The sequence below is a fragment of the Papio anubis genome, chromosome 5 (genome assembly GCF_008728515.1).
Source record: "Papio anubis isolate 15944 chromosome 5, Panubis1.0, whole genome shotgun sequence".
NCBI classification, from domain to species: domain Eukaryota; kingdom Metazoa; phylum Chordata; class Mammalia; order Primates; family Cercopithecidae; genus Papio; species Papio anubis.
The window spans coordinates 142304432-142326054 of record NC_044980.1 but is presented as its reverse complement, the minus strand read 5'-3'; the positions used below and the strand labels follow the sequence as shown (position 1 = coordinate 142326054).

Below are 21623 nucleotides of genomic sequence, written 5' to 3'. Positions count from 1 at the left end.
TGAAGAGCAAAAGTAATTTTGTGTTTTCCCTTTATGAAAATCTATGGAAGGACTTTTCAGACTAAAAGAGATTTACAGAGGTCACTTAAGTAATGCCTCTCCCCTACCTCCAGGGAAAGCGATACTGAAAACTAAGGTATAATTACTGCGTCTTTTCTTTTTTTTTTTTTTTTTTTTGATATGGAGTCTTGCTCTGTCGCCCAGGCTGGAGTGTAGTGGGTCATGCTACTTCTGTCTCTCTCTCTTTTTTTAAATAGATACGGGGTCTCATGAAGTTTTCCAGGCCCGTCTCGAACTCCTGAGCTCTAGCAATCCTCCTACCTTGACCTCTGAAAGTGTTAAGGATTACAGGCATGAGCCACTGCGCCCACCCTCTAATCTCTTCTAATTTGGGAATATCTTCTAATTTCTTTTTCTTTTTCTTTTTCTTTTTTTTGAGACAGTCTCGCTCTGTCACCTAGGCTAGAGTGCAACGGCAAGATCTTGGCTCACTGCAACCTCCGCCTCCCAGGTTCAAGCAATTCTCCTGTCTCAGGCTCCCAAGTAGCTGGGATTACAGGTGCCTGCCACCACACCTGGCTATTTTTGTATTTTTAGTAGAGATGGGGTTTCACTTTGTTGGTCAGGCTGGTCTCGAACTCCTGACCTCAGGTGATCCATATGCCTCGGCCTCCCAAAGTGTTGGGATATAGGCGTGAGCCACTGCGCCTGGCCAGTATCTTCTAATTTCTAACTACCTATTTATTGCTATGATTCGTGGTTAGAGAATCTGATTTTCCTAACATTTAAGTGTTAAGGAGCACAAGTCAAGATCTGCCTGTCAGAGTTTTACATTTTATCTGAATTTTAAGAAGCTGTAAAAGACAAAGAGTATGTTAGTTTCTTCCTTCTACTTCAAAATATAGGAGTCATCGTCAGTAATAGCACAATTTTTTTTTCTTTGAAAGTACAAACAGGGTTTTACCATATTGCCCAGGCTGGTCTCAAACTCCTGAGCTCAAATCATCTGCCCCCCTCGCCCTCCCAAAGTGTTGGGATTACAGGCATGAGCCACTGCACCCAGCCAATATCACAATATTTTTAAAGCAATCTTAAAATCTGACTTATCTTTTAAAAGATTACAACATTGAAGCCCAGGAAAATATTTAAGGGAGGGTCACAATTAAATTTAGATTTCCTGACCAAGGTCAGGGTAACATTTTCTGACATAATTTAATCTGTCCTTAAATACCCAACTAAAGGGATAATTTGGTTTCTCTTCTCCCACCCCAAAATACTTTTTTTTTTTTTTTTTTGAGACAGAGTCTCGCTCTGTCACCCAGGCTGGAGTGCAGTGGCCGGATCTCAGCTCACTGCAAGCTCCGCCTCCCGGGTTCACGCCATTTTCCTGCCTCAGCCTCCCGAGTAGCTGGGACTACAGGCGCCTGCCACCTCGCCCGGCTAAGTTTTTTTTGTATTTTTTAGTAGAGACGGGGTTTCACTGTGTTAGCCAGGATGGTCTCGATCTCCTGACCTCGTGATCTGCCCGTCTCGGCCTCCCAAAGTGCTGGGATTACAGGCTTGAGCCACCGCGCCCGGCCCAAAATAATTTTTAAGAATAAAATAGGCCAGGAGTGGTGGCTTACACCTATAATCCCAGCACTTTGGGAGGCCAAGGCAGGCGGATCACCTGAGGTCGGGAGTTCAAGACCAGCTTGACCATCATGGAGAACCCCCTCTACTGAAAATACAAAATTAGCCTAGCTGGGCATGGTGGCGCATGCCTATAATCCCAACTACTTGGGAGGCTGAGGCAGGAGAATCATTTGAACCCGGGAGGCAGAAGTTGCAGTAAGCCAAGATCATGCCATTGCACTCCAGCCTGGGCAACAAGAGTGAAACAAAAGACATGAGACTACTTTTTCTTATACTCGGTTCACTGTAGTTTTGATTTTGAAGACATCTGTTCCCTTTTCCAGGAAACTCATTCTCCTCACCCCTGCCCCCTGCCGCTTGCCTTCACCGAATCTAAGTATCTGTAGAACTCAATTGCTTCACTAACGGGCAACAAATGTGTCTTGTTAGCTATGTCATGAAACAGACATTTTTAATAGCACGAGCACATCCTTGCAAACAACAGACTTGCAAAATTCTTGAGATTTTGAAATTGGGGGGGGAGAGAGAATAGGGGAATTGCACAATTAAATTTATTGAGTTTTAGAGCAATATGCTGGTCAGAAAAGAAAACCTAACAATCTCTTTTAAGTCTGTAAAGATAAATGAAAAGATTAAATAGTCCAGGAATACGGGTTTAATCACCACAAACTATATCAAAACACAATTGGAAATTGTTGTTTATGATACAAGGAACTTTAAGAAGAGTAGCATTTCCAGAAATATATCCTAACCAATTAATTTTAGATGCCAGCAAAGATTTAGCTACAGGAATATTCATTACAGCATTACTTTGTTTATATTAGCAAAAGTTTGGAAACAACCAGAATACTCAACTAGGATTGGTTAGATGTTGTGCCATCAATATGATTCATATCTAACATACGGACATTAAAAATGATATTTCAGAAAATTAGTTGTGTGGAAACAGGTCTCCGACAAATCATTACATGAAAAACACAGATCTCAAAACAAAATGTACACCATAACCAGTTTTTGCAAATTTTTTTTGCCCCCTCGCTGGGACGGAGTCTTGTTCTGTTGCCCAGGCTGGAGTGCAGTGGTGCGATCTTGGCTCACTGCAACCTCTGCCTCCTGGGTTCAAGCTATTCTCCTGCCTCAGCCTCCTGAGTAGCTGGGACTACAGGTACATGCCACCGCGCCCAGCCAGTTTTTGCAAATTTTAAGAAATGAAAAATAAAATACGTACTTACATTCTTTGGGACAGGGTCTTGCTCTGTTGCCCAGGCTACAATGCAGTAGTGTGATATGCAGATATAGTGATATACATACACATATAAACATATGCATAGAAAAATGCTGGAATTTTATACAGCAAAATGTTAACATTTGGTGATTATCTCTAAGAGTTTTTTTTCCAATTTATCTAAATTTTCTAGATTTTTCAAATGTCACATTTATAAGGAAAAGAACAGTAAATATTTTATACATATATAAATATATATATACACACAGATATACTTTTTTTAAAGATCATTAGGTTGGTTGGGTGCAGTGGCTCACACCTGTAATCCCAGCACTTTAGGAGGCCGAGGCGGAAGGATCACTTGAGCCCAGGTATTCAAGACCAGTCTGAACAATATGGTGAGACCCCCGTCTCTGTTTCTTTCTTTCTTTTTTTTCTTTTTTGAGACCAAGTCTTGCTCTGTCACCCAGGCTGGAGTGCAGTGGCGTGATCTCAGCTCACTACAACACTACAACCTTTGCCTCCTGGGTTCAAGCCATTTGCCTGTCTTAGCCTCCTGAGTACCTGGGATTATAGGTGCAAGCCACCATGCCCAGCTAATTTTTGTATTTTTAGTAGAGACAGGATTTCACCATGTTGGTCAGGCTGGTCTCAAACTCCTGACCTTGTGATCTGCCCAACTCAGCCTCCCAAGGTGCTGGGATTACAGGCGTGAGCCACGGTGCCCGGCCAGTCCCCATCTCTATTTCTAAAAAAAACAACAACAAAAAAACAAAAAAAACGGCCAGGCACAGTGGCTTATGCCTGTAATCACAGCACCTCGGGAGGCCAAGGCGGGTGGATCATCTGAGGTCAGGAGTTTGAGACCAGCCTGGCTAACACGGCAAAACCCCGTCTCTGCCCATTTCTACTAAAAATACAATAATTAGCCGGGCATGGTGGCAGGCATCTGTAATCCCAGCTACTTGGGAGGCAGAGGCAGGAGAATTGCTTGAACCCAGGAGACGGAGGTTGCAGTGAGCCAAGATCATGCCATTGCACTCCAGCCTGGGAGACAGAGTGAGACTGTCTCAAAAAAAAAAAAAAAATCATTGGGTAATAAACATACGGAACTTACCAATCCTCAGAATCTAGAAGCTATATGAATCAAAAGAATACATATATTCAAAAAATGACATTAATTGAAATACATTTACGGTTAATGAGGCCATAAAAAGTAAGAAATATATGCAGAATGTCTCAAATGTGTTTGAAGTTGCTAACTGTGGAAGCTAAAGCAACTCCTCCTGGATGAGAGGCTAAAGCAACTCCATGTTAGGCCAGGTGCAGTGGCACATGCCTGTGGTCCCATCTACTCGGGAGGTTAAGGCAGAGGCTTGCCTGAGCCTGGGAGATTAAGGTTGCAGTGAGCCATGATTATACCACTGCACTCCTGCAAGGGCAACAGAGCGAGACCCTGTCCCAAATAAATAAATAAATAAATAAATAAAGCAGCTCTTTCCCTAAGTGACCTGAGGTAATCTGTGAAAATGGTTCGCTATTCACTTGACCCGGAGAACCCCACGAAATCATGCAAATCAAGAGGTTCCAATCTTCATGTTCACTTTAAGAACACTCGTGAAACTGCCCAGGCCATCAAGGGTATGTATATACGAAAAGCCACGAAGTATCTGAAAGATGTCACTTTACAGAAACAGTGCGTACCATTCCGACGATACAATGGTGGAGTTGGCAGGTGTGCCCAGGTCAAGCAGTGGGGCCGGACACAAGGTCAGTGGCCCAAAAAGAGTGCTGAATTTTTGCTGCACATGCTTAAAAACACAGAGAGTAATGCTGAACATAAGGGTTTAGATGCAGATTCTCTGGTCACTGAGCATATCCAAGTGAACAAAGCACCTAAGATGTGCCGCCGGACCTACAGAGCTCATGGTCAGATTAACCTGTACATGAGCTCTCTCTGCCACATTGAGATGATCCTTACTGAAAAGGAACAGATTGTTCTGAAACGAGAAGAGGAGGTTTTTGTTTCCAGAAGAAAAAGATATCCCAGAAGAAACAAAAACTTATGGCATGGGAGTAAATTCAGCATTAAAATAAATGTAATTAAAAGAATAAATAAATAAACAAACAAACAAAGCAACTCCATCTTGGAAACTAAACCACCATTTTGGTTTAACTGCAGTTCCAGGAAGTCCTTGAAAATTCCCAGTTTATCTATTGTTCCTTGTGTAACAGCAGATATTTACTGTAAATCCTACTCTTAGGTCAAACAACTTTGATGTTATCCATTTCAATGGTCCTACAGCTCATATCTGAACCACTCCTTTCCCTGTGGTATATAAGCCCCGGGTCTAGTGGGTAATGGCATGGGGATCTATCATCTTGGCTTCTGTTCCTTGAACTCAATTGCTTCTGTTCATAATTCCTTATTAAATGTTTCTTTCTAAAATATTGTATTTGTCAGCTTCTTTCTTCAGCATCCCAACTTCCTCAGACTTTGGGGTACTTTTGCACAGACGTGCCTACCGCAAAACACTGTCATAGATACAGCAATCCACTTTCACAAAACCCCATGGACAATGCAGAGGGGGAGAACAGGGACTGATTAAAGAAAGGGACAGAGGCCGGGCGCGGTGGCTCAAGCCTGTAATCCCAGCACTTTGGGAGGCCGAGACGGGCGGATCACGAGGTCAGGAGAGCGAGACCATCCTGGCTAACACGGTGAAACCCCGTCTCTATTAAGAAATACAAAAAACTAGCTGGGCGAGGTGGCGGGCGCCTGTAGTCCCAGCTACTCGAGAGGCTGAGGCCGGAGAATGGCGTGAACCCGGGAGGCGGAGCTTGCAGTGAGCTGAGATCCGGCCACAGCACTCGAGAAAGGAGGAAGAAGCACCCTTCTGTAACAAAAAAAAAAAAAAAAAAAAAGAAAGGGACAGAAATGGCATCACTATCCAAGATTGAAAAACAGGCTGAATGCATTATCGCTCTGACCCAACTGCATATTTCTTTTTTTTTTTTTTGAGACGGAGTCTTGCTCTGTCGCCCAGGCTGGAGTGCAGTGGCCGGATCTCAGCTCACTGCAAGCTCCTCCTCTCGGGTTCACGCCATTCTCCTGCCTCAGCCTCCCGAGTAGCTGGGACTACAGGCACCCGCCACTTCGCCCGGCTAGTTTTTTTTGTATTTTTTAGTAGAGACGGGGTTTCACCGTGTTAGCCAGGATGGTCTCGATCTCCCGACCTCGTGATCCGCCCGTCTCGGCCTCCCAAAGTGCTGGGATTACAGGCTTGAGCCACCGCGCCCGGCCCCAACTGCATATTTCTAATGTCTTCATGTTTTCAGTCACTCCATGACTTCCCTTATGCTGATTATGCACAGGACTATGTAAGACTTAACACCTGACACTGGTGGCTCACACCTGTAATCCCAGCATTTTGGGAGGCTGAGGCAGGCGGATAATCTGAGGTCAAGAATTTGAGACCAGCCTGGCCAACATGGAGAAACCCTATCTCTACTAAAAATACAAAATTACGGCCAGGCACAGTGGCTCGTGACTGTAATCCCAGCACTTTGGGAGGCTGAGGGGGGTGGATCACCTGAGGTCAGAGGTTTGAAACCAGCCTGGTCAACATGGTGAAACTCCATCTCTACTAAAAATACAAAATCAGCTGGGTGTGGTGGTACACACCTGTAATCCCAGCTACTTGGGAGGCTGAGGCAGGAGAATTGCTTGAACCTGGGAGGCAGGGGTTGCAGTGAGGCAAAATCGCGCCATTACACTCCGGGCTGGACAACAAGAGCGAGACTCCATCTCAAAAAAAAAAAAAGAAAAAAAAGAAAGAAAGAAATACAAAAATTAGCTGGGCATGGTGAAACGTACCTGTAATCCCAGCTACTCAAGAGGTTGAGGCAGGAGAATCACTTGTACCCAGGAGGTGGAGGTTGCAGTGAGCTGAGATTGTGCCACTGCACTCCAGCCTGGGCGACAGAGTGAGACTCCATCTCAAAAATAAATAAATAAATAAATAAAATAAACAACACTTGGGACACGGACGTTTCTAAGGCATTCCATTTTTCTACTTACTTACACTAAACAATTCTAGAGATTGGCAGGCTACCCTTCTGTTTTTAGCATCCATCTAGACTTCTTGTGCTTGTCTCTATCATTTCACTCGAAGCATGTTCTGGCTACCAGTGACCGTTCCTTGAGTAAACACTGTGGCTTAAAAAAAACAGTTTTTGTTTTTATTATTTAAAAACACTTTTGTAGAGATGGGGTCTATGTTGCTCAGGCTGATTTTGAACTCCTGGCCTCACAAGATCCTCCTATCTCAGCCTCCCAAAGTGCAGGGATTATAGGCATGAGTCACCACACCCAGCCAAGAAAAAAAAAAAGTTAATAAAATTCATCTCGAATTCCCTACGAACACAGAAGTAATCCCTGGGACATGATTGTCCAAATTTGTGTTCTACTCTTTCCCTTTTCTCTTTCTTTTGGTAGTAGTTGTGGCTCTAGTCCTGTCATTGCCACTAAGATATCTATGATTTTGGGCAAGTCACTTTGTCTTACTGGGGCACAAATGACACGTGTGAAAGTACTCTAAATTGCAGGCTGGGTACAGTGGTTCATGCCTGTAATCCTAGCAGTTTGGGAGGATGATGCATGAGGATCACTTGAGTCCAGCAGTTCAAGACCAGCCTGGGCAACAAGGCAAGACACTATTTCTACAAAAAGTTAAAAAAAAAAAAAAAAAGACATTAGCCAGGCATGGTGGTGCCTGCCTATAGTCCTAGCTACTGGGGAAGCTTGAGGCAGGGGGATTGCTTGAGCCCACGAGGTCCAGACTACAGTGAGCTATGGTGGTGCCATTGTACTCCAGCCTGGGTGACAGAGTAAGACTTTGACTCATAAGTAAATTGCAAAGCATTAAAAAAATACAATTATTATTATTGAACTAGGTGATCTCCATATTTCCCTCAAGGTCTACAATTTTTATTCTACACTTTTGATATTTTTAGTGAATGCATCTGATCTAGGAGCCAGAAATTGCTCTTTGGTACATTTAGAAGACTCCTTTCTTTTTTTTTTTTTTGAGACAGAGTCTCACTCTGTAGCCCAGGCTGGAGTGCAGTGGCACGATCTCAGTCACTGCAACTTCCACCTCTCGGGTTCAAGTGATTCTCCTGCCTCAGCCTCCCGAGTAGCTGGGACTACAGGCGCCCGCCACCACGCCCGGCTAATTTTTGTATTTTTTAGTAGAGATGGGGTTTCACCATATTGGCCAAGCTGTTCTTGAACTCCTGACCTTGTGATCCGCCTGCCTCGGCCTCCAAAGTGCTAGGATTACAGGCATGAGCCACCGCACCCGGGCTTAACTTTTAATCAAGCAAGAATATTTAAAAAACCAAAACCACCTACCATCGGCACCATTTCATAAAAGAGCATTTTAATGACACATATGTGAAAAGACTAAATCTCAGAATGAAATATAATGTGAAATCAGATAAATATATGAAAAATGTATTGCTTACTTTTCTCACATCCTCATGGAAAACTTTGTTAGCGACTTGCATCTGTCCATACACAGACCTTTGGGAATCACTAATTTAGATCACTCCATGCCCACCCTTACCCCGCCCCTGGCTTCATTGAGCATTTTTATCACAACACCAAAATATCATTCTAAATGTATACCTCATCCCCTTATGGAGCACTCCCCAAGCTGAGGAATCCATTAAACTTTGGATGTGTGTGAGAAAATTAGCAGAAGAGGAGTGATCTCTGGAAAATTCAAGATGCTTAAACTTGGCTTTCTTTTTTTTTTTTTTTTTTTAAGACCAGAATTAATTAATTAATTTTTAGACGGAGTTTTGCTCTGTCTCCAGGCTAGAGTGCAGGGGCACCATCTCGGCTCACTGCAACCTCCGCCTCCCGGGTTCAAGCGATTCTCCTGCCTCAGCCTCCTGAGTAGCTGGGACTACAGGCACACGCTACCACACGCAGCTAGTTTTTGTATTTTTAGTAGAGACGGGGTTTCACCATGTTGGCCAGAATGGTCTCGAACTCCTGACCTCAGGTGATCCACTCACCTCTGGCCTCCCAAAGTGCTGGGATTACAGGTGTGAGCCACTGCACCCGGCTGCGTTTTAGACCAGAATTTAACAGCAGATTTTAACTTAGTCAAAACATGCTTTAGAGTCACCAAAGGCGAACGATGTCTAATAGTGGTGATTTGGGAGTTGGGCACCCTGGGTGTTGGTTGTGCCTTAAAACTTCATGCTAAACTTTAGGGGAAGTCTCTTCCCCTCTCTCTTCAGTTATCTTCCGAGATGAACCCTATTACTAACCTTAATTACTTGATCACCTTTCAAAGTTGCAGTTAAAATTCTTCACATTTTTCTCTCATTTCTATTTAATTAATTATTTTTTTGAGAGAGGGTCTCTCTGTTGCCCAGGCTGGAGTGCAGTAGCGTGATCTAGTCTCACCGCAACCTCCGCTTCCGAGTAGCTGGGGTTACAAGTGTACGTCATCACACCCAGCTAATTTTTGTATTTTTAGTAGATACGGGGTTTCGCCATGTTGGCCAGGCTGGTCTCGAACAACTGACCTCAAGTCATCTGCCCGCCCCGGCCTCCCAAAGTGGTGGGATTACAGGCGTGAGCCACTGCGCCCAGCCCTCATTTCTATTTTAATTAAATTTTATTTAGGATAGGCTTAGCTTAAATGTTTACGACTGAGGTCTGACTTAAGATGATAGCATAAACCATGGAGCTTTCTTTTGTGAACATTACTATTACTCAACCCAATTTTCCCAGGTCAAATTTTGTAATACAAAACGTGGTCAAGATCTGATTCTCTGATCGATTTTTAGTAAAAAAGAAAAAAAATTCCGTGTAGCTTTAAATGTTGTCAATTAAATTTTGTAATAGTTACCTCTACTCTGTTCAGGTTAATACTGCGGTTTTCAACATGACCAACATACGATTCTTTGCTGTTGTTTTGGTGGGGTTGGGGGGCATAACAGTTTTTTCACTCTTGTTAAATTAATTTTCTGTTGATTCCATCTATCCCTAATCTTCACTATGAACAAGATACTGGGTTTTCTTCTGAAGATCAAAAGTGGTAGTGAGGCAATAATGCAAAGACGTAGGACGGCAGGGGGATTCCGGCTTCTTTCTTTTTTCCCCTCCTGTGGAAAGAGGGTCTATAACACTCCGTAGTAGAGAAGAAAATTCTAATTATGAAGGGTAATTAGCTAGGCTTTGCTATAACCGAGAGCCCTGAACGATTCCTCAACGCGGGCTGCTTTTCTCTTCCTCTCCACCAGAGGCGATAGCCTCTTTCCAAACAGAAACTGGGTTGGAATAGGCCGGTCCGGGGGAGCGGCCAGAAGAAAGATCAAAGGTTAAAAACCGCCTCAAAGAGCAAAGGTCAATACCCAACTCCTAAGGAGGCCTGACACGAAACATGAAGGTGACTCCTCCCAACATCGAGGCCTGTGGCCACTCATCCTTCCAGAGACCCTGCGGGTCCGAGGCGAGTAACAGGTAACACCGGCTGAGCCGCCGCCGACCGGAAGTGGAAGAAAGCCCGGGGCGGGGTGAGGCAGGCCGCGGCACGCCTGCGCAGTCAGCAGGAGTTGCAGCGCTCATGCGCTACTGGGCGGTGACAGGGTGACGCTCGGAGCGTGGGCCGCGACTCTCACGGATCCGGTTCCGCCCTCTCGCTGCCGATCCTTCGGAGCGAGCGCCCCAGATCCCTTTCCCAGAGTGCTCTGCGCCGTGAAGAAGCGGCTCCCGGGGACTGGGGGCATTTTGTGTTGGCTGGAGCTGGAGTAACAAGATGGCGGCGTCGGCGGAGTGACAGGGGTCCCTCAGGGCCGGAGCCGGCGGCAGTGGTGGTAGCTGTATCGCCGCCCTAGCTCACCGCGCCCCTTTTCCAGCCCGCGACGTCGCCGCGCAAGCGAGGCAGCGGCGGCCGCCGAGAAACAAGTGGCCCAGCCTGGTAACCGCGAGAAGCCCTTCACAAACTGCGGCCTGGCAAAAAGAAACCTGACTGAGCGGCGGTGATCAGGTTCCCCTCGGCTGATTCTGGGCCCCGAACGCCGGTAAAGGCCTCCGTGTTCTGTTTCCTGCCGCCTTCCTCCGTAGCCTTGCCCAGTGTAGGAGCCCCAGAGGCCTCCGTCGTCTTCCCAGAGGTGTCGGGGCTTGGCCCCAGACTCCATCTTCGTCTCTCAGGATGGCGAGTAGCAGCGGCTCTAAGGCCGAATTCATTGTCGGAGGGAAATATAAACTGGTACGGAAGATCGGGTCTGGCTCCTTTGGGGACATCTATCTGGCGATCAACATCACCAACGGCGAGGTAATCACCTGGGGTGGGGTTCACGATAACGCTGCGCTTTTCCTCATTCCCCCCACCACCACCGCGCACCCCCAAAGTGCTCGGGCCTCACCTCACCGCACGCACTCGCCAGGGAGTCCAGGGAGCTAGTTTTCCTGGCTTGCGATCCTCGCCCGCTCTTTCCCTAAAAGGGTCAAGAACCCGATAGAAAGGTTGGGGGAACTAGTTTCCCAGCTTGTTAAACACGTCCCATAAATGTCCCTTCGTCGAGCTTTTTTTTTTAACCGACTTTTAAGGTGGAAACGACAAAATCCTCTTTCTGTGATTCCCATGCTTTTCTTTTCTTTTATTTAATTTTTAATCCTACTGGGCCTCTTGTTCCAATTAGAACAGTTTCCGATCGCCTAGTTCCTTAAAAACCTCTCACTACGTTCAGAGGTTGCCTTTTTTTTCTGGATGAATCATTTTCCTGCACTTTAGAGGACGTACGATTTCGTCACTACCCCCTGAAGAGGCCTTTGAGGCTGGTTGCCTCGTTTTATAATTACAGAGAGCTTTCTCTTTCCAGCTTTTCACTTCTTCCTTGTAGTCGCGACTTGGAGTTTTGCTAATGTCTCTCTCCTTTCCTAAGTGACACTGAATCCGTAGGGATGTTGATGCCATCATCCCCTCTTTCCCCTGCAGGAAGTGGCAGTGAAGCTAGAATCTCAGAAGGCCAGGCATCCCCAGTTGCTGTACGAGAGCAAGCTCTATAAGATTCTTCAAGGTGGGGTTGGCATCCCCCACATACGGTAAGAACCCCGTGCATGTAGGCGATCCGCTGAGGGAAGCACGGAATGGGGAAGTGGGTAGAGGCAGGTAATGAGACCAGCTGAATCCGGGTCTTGTTTTAGTTACCTGGGTTCCTTGTAGCTGGTGCTTTCCTGTAAGTCATCGCAATCACTGAGTAAATTTCAATTTGCCAACTTATTTCATTGTATTACACTGCTCCATTTCGCTTCCGTCATTCTCTTCCCGAGGCTTTCGTTTGCAGTTATGCGTGCGGGTCATCTTTGATCCCTACGCGGAAGGGTTGGCTGCTGCCTTTTTTACGGCGGCACGTCTGATGTTCTTAGGTTTGTCCAGTGAAGTGGATTTGAAGGTGCTGAAGCGACCCGGCAGTGTCAGTTCGAGTTGCTATTGGAGCTGGCTTGGGAAATGGCTGCTCTTTTGTTGTGTTTTTGTTCCAACATGTCTTCCTCCTCCGCTTAGAAAATGGCGGAACGACGTGACTCAACCCCATATTCCTGCCCTTTTCTCAGCTTGGGTTCACAAATTATGCTTCCTTGATTCCTCCTTTAGCAGCCCCGAGTGGATTAAACCTTTGAAAAGCCAAGAATAAAGCTGCAAGAGGCGGTGTGGGGGTTCGAGGAAGGAGATGGCATAGTGACAATGTTTGTGATTTCTGCAGCAGATGTGACATGAAATTGTTGAATTATACTATGTAAAATCCTTTGTGGTTCTTTTAAAAGTGTTAATTACTCTTTCCTTTCGTGAATGGTCATATTTGGCACATTTCAGTCGGGACTAAATTTGTATAGGTAATGGCAAAGGCAGTTTGAGCAGCACCAACTATGTTAAAATTTACTCAAATCAATTGTATTAAAAGAAATCTTGATCACTTAGCCACACTTTGATAAGTAATTTTAACCTGTTGAGTTTGGCAGTAAATCTTAATATCAGAGAAATTGCGGCCTTTGTTGGTGTGGAATATTGGTGAGTGCAAATAGCAGTAACGAGGATAAAAGATGACGAGATAGAAAGACATTGTTCTGTCAAATGGTTAACTTTACTTTGGAGGGTTTTAGAGTAATGTTTTAACTTTTGGGATTAAAGAGCCTCTTCATGGAATGGAGACTAAAATATAGTTTAAAACCAAGCTGTTTTTCAGCAACAATCTAAAATACCTTTTGCAAAAATATTCAGAATAGGTGAGAATGGTGTTTACTGTTTGCTGGAGACTCTTTTTTTTTTTTTTTGAGACTGAGTTTTCGCTCTTGTCGATCAGGCTGGAGTGCAGTGAATGGCACGATCTTGGCTCACTGCAACCTCTGCCTCCTGGGTTCAAGCGATTCTAGTGCCTCAGCCTCCTGAGTAGCTGGGATTACAGGCGCCAGCCACCACACCCAGCTAATTTTTGTATTTTAGTTTCACCATGTTGGCCAGGCTGTACTCGAACCCCTGACCTCAGGTGATCCACCTGCCTCGGCCTCCCAAAGTGCTGAGATTACAGGCGTGAGCAACCGTGCCCAGGTTTTTTTCTTTTGAAACGAAGCCTTACTCTGTTGCCCAGGCTGGAGTGCAGTGGGGCAACCTTGGCTCACTGCAACCTCTGCCTCCCAGGTTCAAGTGATCCTCCTGCTTCAGCCTCCCAAGTAGCTGGAATTACAGGCTTGCACTACTATGCCAGGTTAATTTTTGATTTTTAGTAGAGACAAGATTTTGCCATGTTGGCCATGCTGGTCTCCAGCTCCAGACTTCAGTTGATCCACCTCCCTCGGCCTCCCAAAGTGCTGGGATTATAGGCATGAGCCACCAGGGCCCGGCCTGTAGCCCCTTTTTCTATTCCAGTTTGTATTTTTCGTATCTTGAATTAAGGACTGGGTTGCATAGTCTTTACATGGAAACAACCCCAATAAAACTGTCCTTAAAAAAAGCTCCAGCCGGGGCCGCGCGCGGTGGCTCAAGCCTGTAATCCCAGCACTGGGGAGGCCGAGACGCATGATCACGGTGTCAGAGACCGAGATCATCCTGGCTAACACGAAACCCCGCCTCTAATTAAAAAATACAAAAAAATCCAGCCGCATGAGGTATGGCTCTGTAGTCCCAGCTACTCGGGAGGCTGAGGCAGGAGAATGGCGAACCCGGAGGCGGAGCTCTGGCAGTGAGCTGAGATCCAGCCACTGCACTCCAGCCTGGGCGACAGACAGACCCGCCTCAAAAGGCCAACTGAGCGCGGGGAGCCCATGCCTGTAATCCAGGCATTTTAGGAGGCCAAGGCAGGCGGGTCACTTGAAGTCAGGAGTTCGACACCAGCCTGGCCAACATGTGAAACCTTCTCTCTACTAAAAATACAAAAATTAGCTGGGCATGGTGGCGCGTGCCTGTAATCCCAGCTACTCGGGAGGCTGAAGCAGGAGAATAGCTTGAACCTGGGAGTTGGAGGTTGCCGTGAGTCGAGATGGCGCCACCGCACTCCAGCCTGGCGACAAAGCGAGACTCCAAAAAAAACACACATACACAAAAAAAGAAACAAAGTTCCAATGCTGATTTATAGTTTTAATGGACAATTGAATGATAAAATGTGCTATTGGTTGTAAATGAGCAAGTAAATCTTTTGGAAGAAAATTTCAAATTTCTTTTTTTTTTTTTTTTTGAGACGGAGTCTCGCTCTGTCACCCAGGCTGGAATGCAGTGGCCGGATCTCAGCTCACTGCAAGCTCCGCCTCCCGGGTTTACGCCATTCTCCTGCCTCAGCCTCCCGAGTAGCTGGGACTACAGGCGCCCGCCACCTCGCCCGGCTAGTTTTTTGTATTTTTAGTAGAGACGGGGTTTCACCGTATTAGCCAGGATGGTCTCGATCTCCTGACCTCGTGATCCGCCCGTCTCGGCCTCCCAAAGTGCTGGGATTACAGGCTTGAGCCACCGCGCCCGGCCTCAAATTTCTTTTATGAGGTGAATATTAATATGAAATCTGAGATGATATAGATTTGAGGTTTTAAAATCATTCTTGCCTTTAAAAAAAAACCTACTATGTGGGAAAATAAGGCCCCTCACTCCATCACTATAGTTTTTCCTAGAATTTCATATAAATGGAATCATACAAAATGAGGTCATTTGTGTCTGGCACTTTTCACTTAACATAATGTTTTTGAGATTCATCTATGTTGGGAGATTTTATAAATTTCACAAATCAGGTTAAATTTAATGTATTTGAAATCATTAAAAAACATTAAGCATTGTCATTTTCAGTGCTAAACCGAAGTACAGTACATGTCCTTTTATCTGGTAGCTTTTATTTAAGACCTGATACAGACCCATAAGGGCAATGAGTAATGTACTGAATAAGCACATGAATAAATTAACTTCTGAGCAGAATTATAGTAATAGGTGCCTATTATAAGGTGGTGAGTGCAGAGAGAGTTATGGTAGTTTTAAGCTGTCTGTGGGTGGGGCTAAACAGATTAACCTGGCTTTCAAGTTAAGGCTTCCTGAGAGAGGAGATGGGATTTCAGGATCTGGCTCTAAGGAAGAAAGCTTGGTGAACTGGTTTAGTAAGGCAACCAAGAATAGAGAGTGTGGCTTCTGGGTGTAGTCTCTAAGGCAGAACACAGTAATTGGATGAGTGTAGAAAGGGTAAATTTGCTTTAGGAGTGGTAGGGTCAGGTATATGGAAACAAAAGTGGTTCATTGGTTTTAAAGTGAAATGTAAAAAAAAAAAAAGAAAAAGAAAAACTGTTTCCATTGAAGCGAAAAGGATAAAGATTTACGTAAACGTTCTTTATTTGGATAGCAACATCTTTCCATCCCCCTCAGTTTGTTCCCCACTATTTCTGTATCACCTATGCATGGTACATATTTAATAAATATTCACTTGGTAAGTATTGAATTAAGTTGACTATTTAGTGTTAGCTAGATAAAAGTTATGTGTTATCTATTGTTTTAGAAGTGTCACTAATTTTAAAAAGTTAGATTTTGCTGCCTTTATCCTTCATATACAAATTTGTTCAATCACTTTCCTATGTTTTGTGTTACAAAACTCCCTGTAGGATTTGCTTTTTTTTTTTGACATGGAGTCTCACTCTGTCACCACGCTGGAGTGCAGTGGTACAATCTTGGCTCACTGCAACCTCCACCTCCTGGGTTCAAGTGATTCTCCTGCCTCAGCCTCCTGAGTAGCTGGGACTACAGGCACATGCCACCACGCCCAGCTAATTTTTGTATTTTCAATAGAGACGGGGCTTTACCGTGTTGGCCAGGATGGTCTCTATCTCTTGACCTCGTGATCTGCTCGCCTCCGCCTCCCAAAGTGCTGGGATTACAGGCATGAGCCACCGCACCCAGCCAGAATTTGCTTTAAAGATACTTTGGTATATCTTGCAACAGAGACTGAAAATTACCTGGCCTGCATAGATGACCTGCTTAATCAGGTCCTTCCTGTGTAATTTGAGAGACCTGTTGTTAAGAAGCATAGCATCCAGAGTGAAGAGCAAGGATAAACTGGGCGCTGTGGCTCACGCCTGTAATCCTAGCACTTTGGGAGGCCGAGGTGGGCAGATTGCCTGAGCTCAGGAGTTCGAGACCAGCCTGGGCAGTAGAGACAGGTGAAACCCTGTCTCTACTAAAATACTAAAAAAAAAAAAAAGTTAGCCTGGTGTGGTGGCGTGCGCCTGTAGTGCCAGCTACTCAGGAGGCTGAGGCAGGAGAATTGCTTGAACATGGGAGGTGGAGGTTGCAGTGAGCCAAGATCGTACCACTGCACTCCAGCCTGGGCTACAGAATGAGACTCCGTATCAAAAAAAAAAAAAAAGAAAGAAAAAAAAAAGCAAGGGTGAGAGAATGGTATCCATTTTCTTGATATTTTAAGAAAAGAAGCTTCCGGTTCTAGGCGCTTTGGGAGCCACAGCTTAAGGTACAGACATGGCCAAGTCCAAGAACCACACCACACACAAGCAGTCCCAAAAATGGCACAGAAATGGTGGACCCCAGGTTCCTGAGGAACATGCACTTTGCCAAGAAGCACAAGAAGGGCCTGAATAAGATGCAGGCCAACAATGCCAAGGCCATGAGTGCATGTGCTGAGGCTAGCAAGACCCTCGTAAAGCCCAAGGAGGTTAAGCCCAAGATCCCAAAGGGTGTCAGCTGCAAACTCAATTGACTTGCCTACATTGCCCACCCAAGCTTGGGAAGCATGCTTGTGTCCTCATTGCCAAGGGGCTCAGGCTGTGCCAGCCAAGGCCAAGGATCAACCAAGGCCCAGGCTGCAGCTCCAGCTTCGGTTCCAGCTCAGGCTCCCAAAGGCGCCCAGGCCCCTACAAAGGCTTCAGAGTAGGTATCTCTGTCTGCCAATGTGAGGACAGAAGGACTGGTGCGAGCCCTGGGCTGCCGTCTTCATGGAACTGGGGGCCTCCTGTGCTATTTGTACAAATAAACCTGAGGCAGGGAAAAAAAAAAAAAAATCCTTGGACCTTGTGAATTAATATGTGAGAGCTCACTTAAAATTACAGTTGACTCTTGAACAATGCTAGGGTTAGGGGCACTGAACCCCAACCCACTCCTACTATGTCCCGCAGTCAGGAATCCAAGTATAACTTTTTTTTTTTTTTGAGATGGAATCTTGCTCTGTCCCCAGGCTGGAGTGCAATGGTGTGATCTTGGCTCACTGCAACCTCTGCCTTCCAGGTTCATAGGATTACAGGCGCGCCGCCACACTCAGCTAAGTTTTGTATTTTTAGTGAAGACGGGGTTTCACTGTGATGGCCAGGCTAGTCTCAAACTCCTGACCTCAGATGATCCAACCACCTTGGCCTGCCAAAGTGCTGGGATTACAGGCGTGGACCACTTTTGACTCTCCAAAAACTTAACTACTAGTAGCCTACTATTCACTGGTAGCTTTACCAATAACATGAATGGTCAATAACTATATATATATATATATATGTATAAAGCTCTTCACCCTCATCATCCTCACTTTGGGCTGAGGAGGAAGAAGAGGGGTTGATCTTGTTTGGATAGCAGAGGCAGAAAAAAACCTGTGTATAAGTGGACCTGTGCATTTCAAGTCCCTTTTGTTCAAGGGTCAGCTGTATTGAGTGTCTGTTAAAACCTTTTTTTGTGTGTTCCATTCTCAATTGAATTAATAAGTTCTCCAAATGAACAATTTTAAAAATTTATTATTATTTTTATATAGATGGGCTCTTGCTGTATTGCCCAGGCTGATCTTGTACTCTTGAGCTCAAGTGCTCCTCCTGCCTCGGCCCCCCAAAGCTCTGGGATTATAGGCATCAGCAACTGTGCAGCAACCCAAGAAAGAATTATGACATACCGAAAAATTCTTATCTAGATAGGTTTTGGAGGTTTGAGCTGTAGATCTGCCATGTGGTATTGACTGGGTGATCTACAGTCAGTCAGTTCCTTAATCTGTGTGAGCCCATCTGTTTCCTCATTTAGAAAATAAAAAAAGGATTGTTCTAAATGAAAAGGAGAGTGCTGAACAGAAAGATTTAGGGCTTCTTTTGCCAGCTAAATACTCATTTCCATTTGCCTTTGCATACTGAGCTTTTGGGTGGGGTTTTGTTTGAACAAGGGTTCCCTACTTAAAAGTGTCACTGGCCTCATTGATCCTAAGGCCTTTTAGTCCTGGAATTTTAAGACCTATTTTCAAAGGATAGTAGCTAGAAAGAAAGCATTCCAGCAGTTTGATATTGTGTGTACTACTGCCTTCCTTTCTTGTTTTTCCTATTTTTCTTTCATCTTTTATTATTTTTATTTTTAGTGGCAGGTTCTTGCGCTGTCACCCAGGCAGAGTGCAGTGGCTATTCAGAAGCATGATAATAGCACACTACAGCCTCAAACTCCTGGACTCAAATGATCCTCCTGCCCCTCAGCCTCCTGAGTAGCTGAGACTGCAGATGAATGCCACCTCTCCCAGCTGCCTGGTGTTTTTTAATCACTATTTTTGCCCTCTGTGTCTGAAGGTCAAATGTTTTAGAACGTATTTATAAAGCACTAGTTAATCCTTACTCTTCACTTTTAAAAGCAGCTTAATCTTATCTTTGGCACTGAGCATATATCCTGTGAATAACATAATGGCTGTTACCAGAGAACAGATGATGCTGCTTTGCATATGTCTTCATTAAGATATATTACAGTATTCATGCTTAGCTTGGACTTAAAAAAAAAAAAAAACAGGAAAACATACATCACAGATCACGAGCAATGTGCTTTTTAACTCGAAGGAAAACTGAATTCATGGAGCTGCTTTATACTGGCTTATGAGATAATGTAATAATGCTAGGTAGCATTTTAAGCTAGACAAAATGTTAGAGATGTATATAGCCCTATTCCTACTAATACAAATTAGACTGTTGAATCTCACGGGAGTTACTAGAGTGTCCTAACTTCCAGTTCTCCTGAGAATCATTATCGCCTTTATGTCAAGCCCAAATCATGCCTGTTCACACCCTCCATATCGTTCCATTTGATGGAGAGCCATCCTGTACTTCTTCACTTGTTGGCATTTTGCCTCATAGAGAAGCTGAAGAGCTCTTATGTAAATATAAGTAACCTATTTGTATTTAATTAGATGCTTATGATTCAGGGTGTTCTTATTCTCCCTTTTGAATCTGTGGATTGCAGGATAAAAACTTGTTAGAAATTACTAATTTGTGGCCAGGCGCGGTTGTTCCCACCTGTAATCCCAGCACTTTGGGAGGCTGAGACAGGCGGATCACCTGAGGTCAGGAGTTCGAAACCAGGCTGGCCCACATGGTGAAACCCTATCTCTACTGAAATATAAAAATTAGCCAAGCATGATGGTGTGCGCCTGTAGTCCCGGCTACTCGGGAGGCTGAGTCAGGAGAATTGCTTGAGCCCGGGAGGCAGAGGTTGCAGTGAGCTGAGATCACGCCACTGCACTCCAGCCTGGGTGACAGAGCAAGACTCTGTCTCAAAAAAAAAATAAAAAAAAAAGTGTGTGTGTGTATATATATATATATATTTGTATCTCATTTTGGAGTAAATACTGGAACCCATGTAAAGTATGTGGGTTATTCCTTGGCTTTAGTTAGTGGTCCCCAGCCTTTTTGGCACCAGGGACAGGTTTTGTGGAAGACAGTTTTTCCACAGACCAGAGCTAGTGGGGGGTGGGGTGGGGGTGGGAATGATTTTGAGATGATTCAAGTGCATTACATTTATTGTGCACTTGATTTCTGTTATTATTATATTGTAACATATAATGAAATAATTATACAACTCACCTTAATGTAGAATCAATGGGAGCCCTGGGCTTGCTTTCCTGCAACTAAATGGTTCCGTCTGGGAGTCATGGGAGACAGTAACAGATCATCAGGCATTAGATTCTCATAAGGAATGCACAACCTAGATCCCTGCAGTTCACAGCAGGGTTTGCGCTCCTATGAGAATCGAATTCTGCTGTTGATCTGACAGGAGGCTGAGCTCAGGCAGTAATGCCAGCATTGGGGAGTGGCTGTAAATACAGATGAAGCTTCACTTTGCTTCTATACTGGATACCGGTCAGTGGCCCAGGGATCAAGGAGCCTTGGCTTTAGTCGTTCCTGGAGCTAGATCTTTTTTTTTTTTTTGAGACAGAGGCTCACTCCGTTGCCCAGACTGGAGTGCAATGGTGTAATCTTGGCTTACGGCAACCTCCACTTCCCGGGTTCAGGTGATTCTTCTGCCTCAGCCTCCTGAGTAGCTAGGACTACAGGCATATACCACCATGCCTGGCTAATTTTTTTGTATTTTTAGTAGAGATGAGGTTTCACCGTATTGGCCAGGCTGGTCTCGAACTCCTGACCTCAAGTGATCCACCTGCCTCAGCCTCCCAAAGTGCTGGGATTACAGGTGTGAGCCACCGCACCTGACTGGATCATTTTGTTTTAAAGTATATTTAAGCTGTACCTAAAATATCATTAAATCTTCATTTTCTCATGGTCTGTCACTGTTTACCAGGGATTTTTGCTGTCAAGAATTCTGTAAAGTGAAAAGTTAGAATTTGGAACAAATGTTACAAAGTTAGTCCTTGAGTTTAACATAAGTTTTTCTGAGCTTATCTGAGTGTCTTCATAACTTTCATCATTTAACTTGGTGTTCAGTGTATAAACACAGGTAAAATGATGCTTTATTTTGTTACTGTTTTTGCTTCCATTTTCAATCTCAGCTGGCCTTAAAATTTTGGTTGACTGGCCAGGTGTGGTAGCTAATGCCACACCTGTAATCCCAGCACTTTGGGAGGCCAAGGCGGGCGGATCACTTTAAGTCAGGAGTTCGACACCAGCCTGGCCAACATGGTGAAATCCCATCTCTACTAAAAATACAAAAATTAGCTGGCCATGGTGGCAGGTGCCTGTAATCCCAGCTACTTGGGAGGCTGAGGCAGAAGAACCGCTTGATCCCAGGAGATGGAGGTTGCAGTGAGCCAAGATCACACCACCGCACTCTGGCCTGGGTGACAGACGGAGACTCCATCTCAAAAAAAAAAAAAGAAGAAGAAGAAAGAAAATCGGTTGACCAGTACTAACATAGCATAAACTAATGCATGTTTTAGTGGGATTTTTATTTTTTGAGGTGGAGTCTTGCTCTGTTGCCCAGGCTGGAGTTCAGTGGTGCAATCTCGGCTCACTGCAAACTCTGCCTCCCGGGTT

General features: G+C 44.9%; 1 protein-coding gene and 1 pseudogene across 8 annotated transcripts in view; both read left to right on the top strand.

The window, feature by feature from the left end:
* Positions 1–4376: 4376 nt before the first annotated feature.
* LOC116274970 lies at positions 4377–4940 on the top strand (annotated as a pseudogene).
* A 5551-nt stretch (positions 4941–10491) lies between these two features.
* Positions 10492–21623, top strand: part of CSNK1A1 (casein kinase 1 alpha 1) — a 59056-nt gene continuing 47924 nt past the window's right edge. For all 8 annotated transcript variants that reach the window (XM_003900345.5, XM_003900344.5, XM_009209368.4 and 5 more), the window contains exons 1-2: positions 10492–11220; positions 11884–11990. In XM_003900345.5, the coding sequence (XP_003900394.1) occupies positions 11098–11220; positions 11884–11990 (230 nt within the window). In that variant the 5' untranslated portion in view covers positions 10492–11097. The remainder of the gene's footprint in view (positions 11221–11883; positions 11991–21623) is intronic.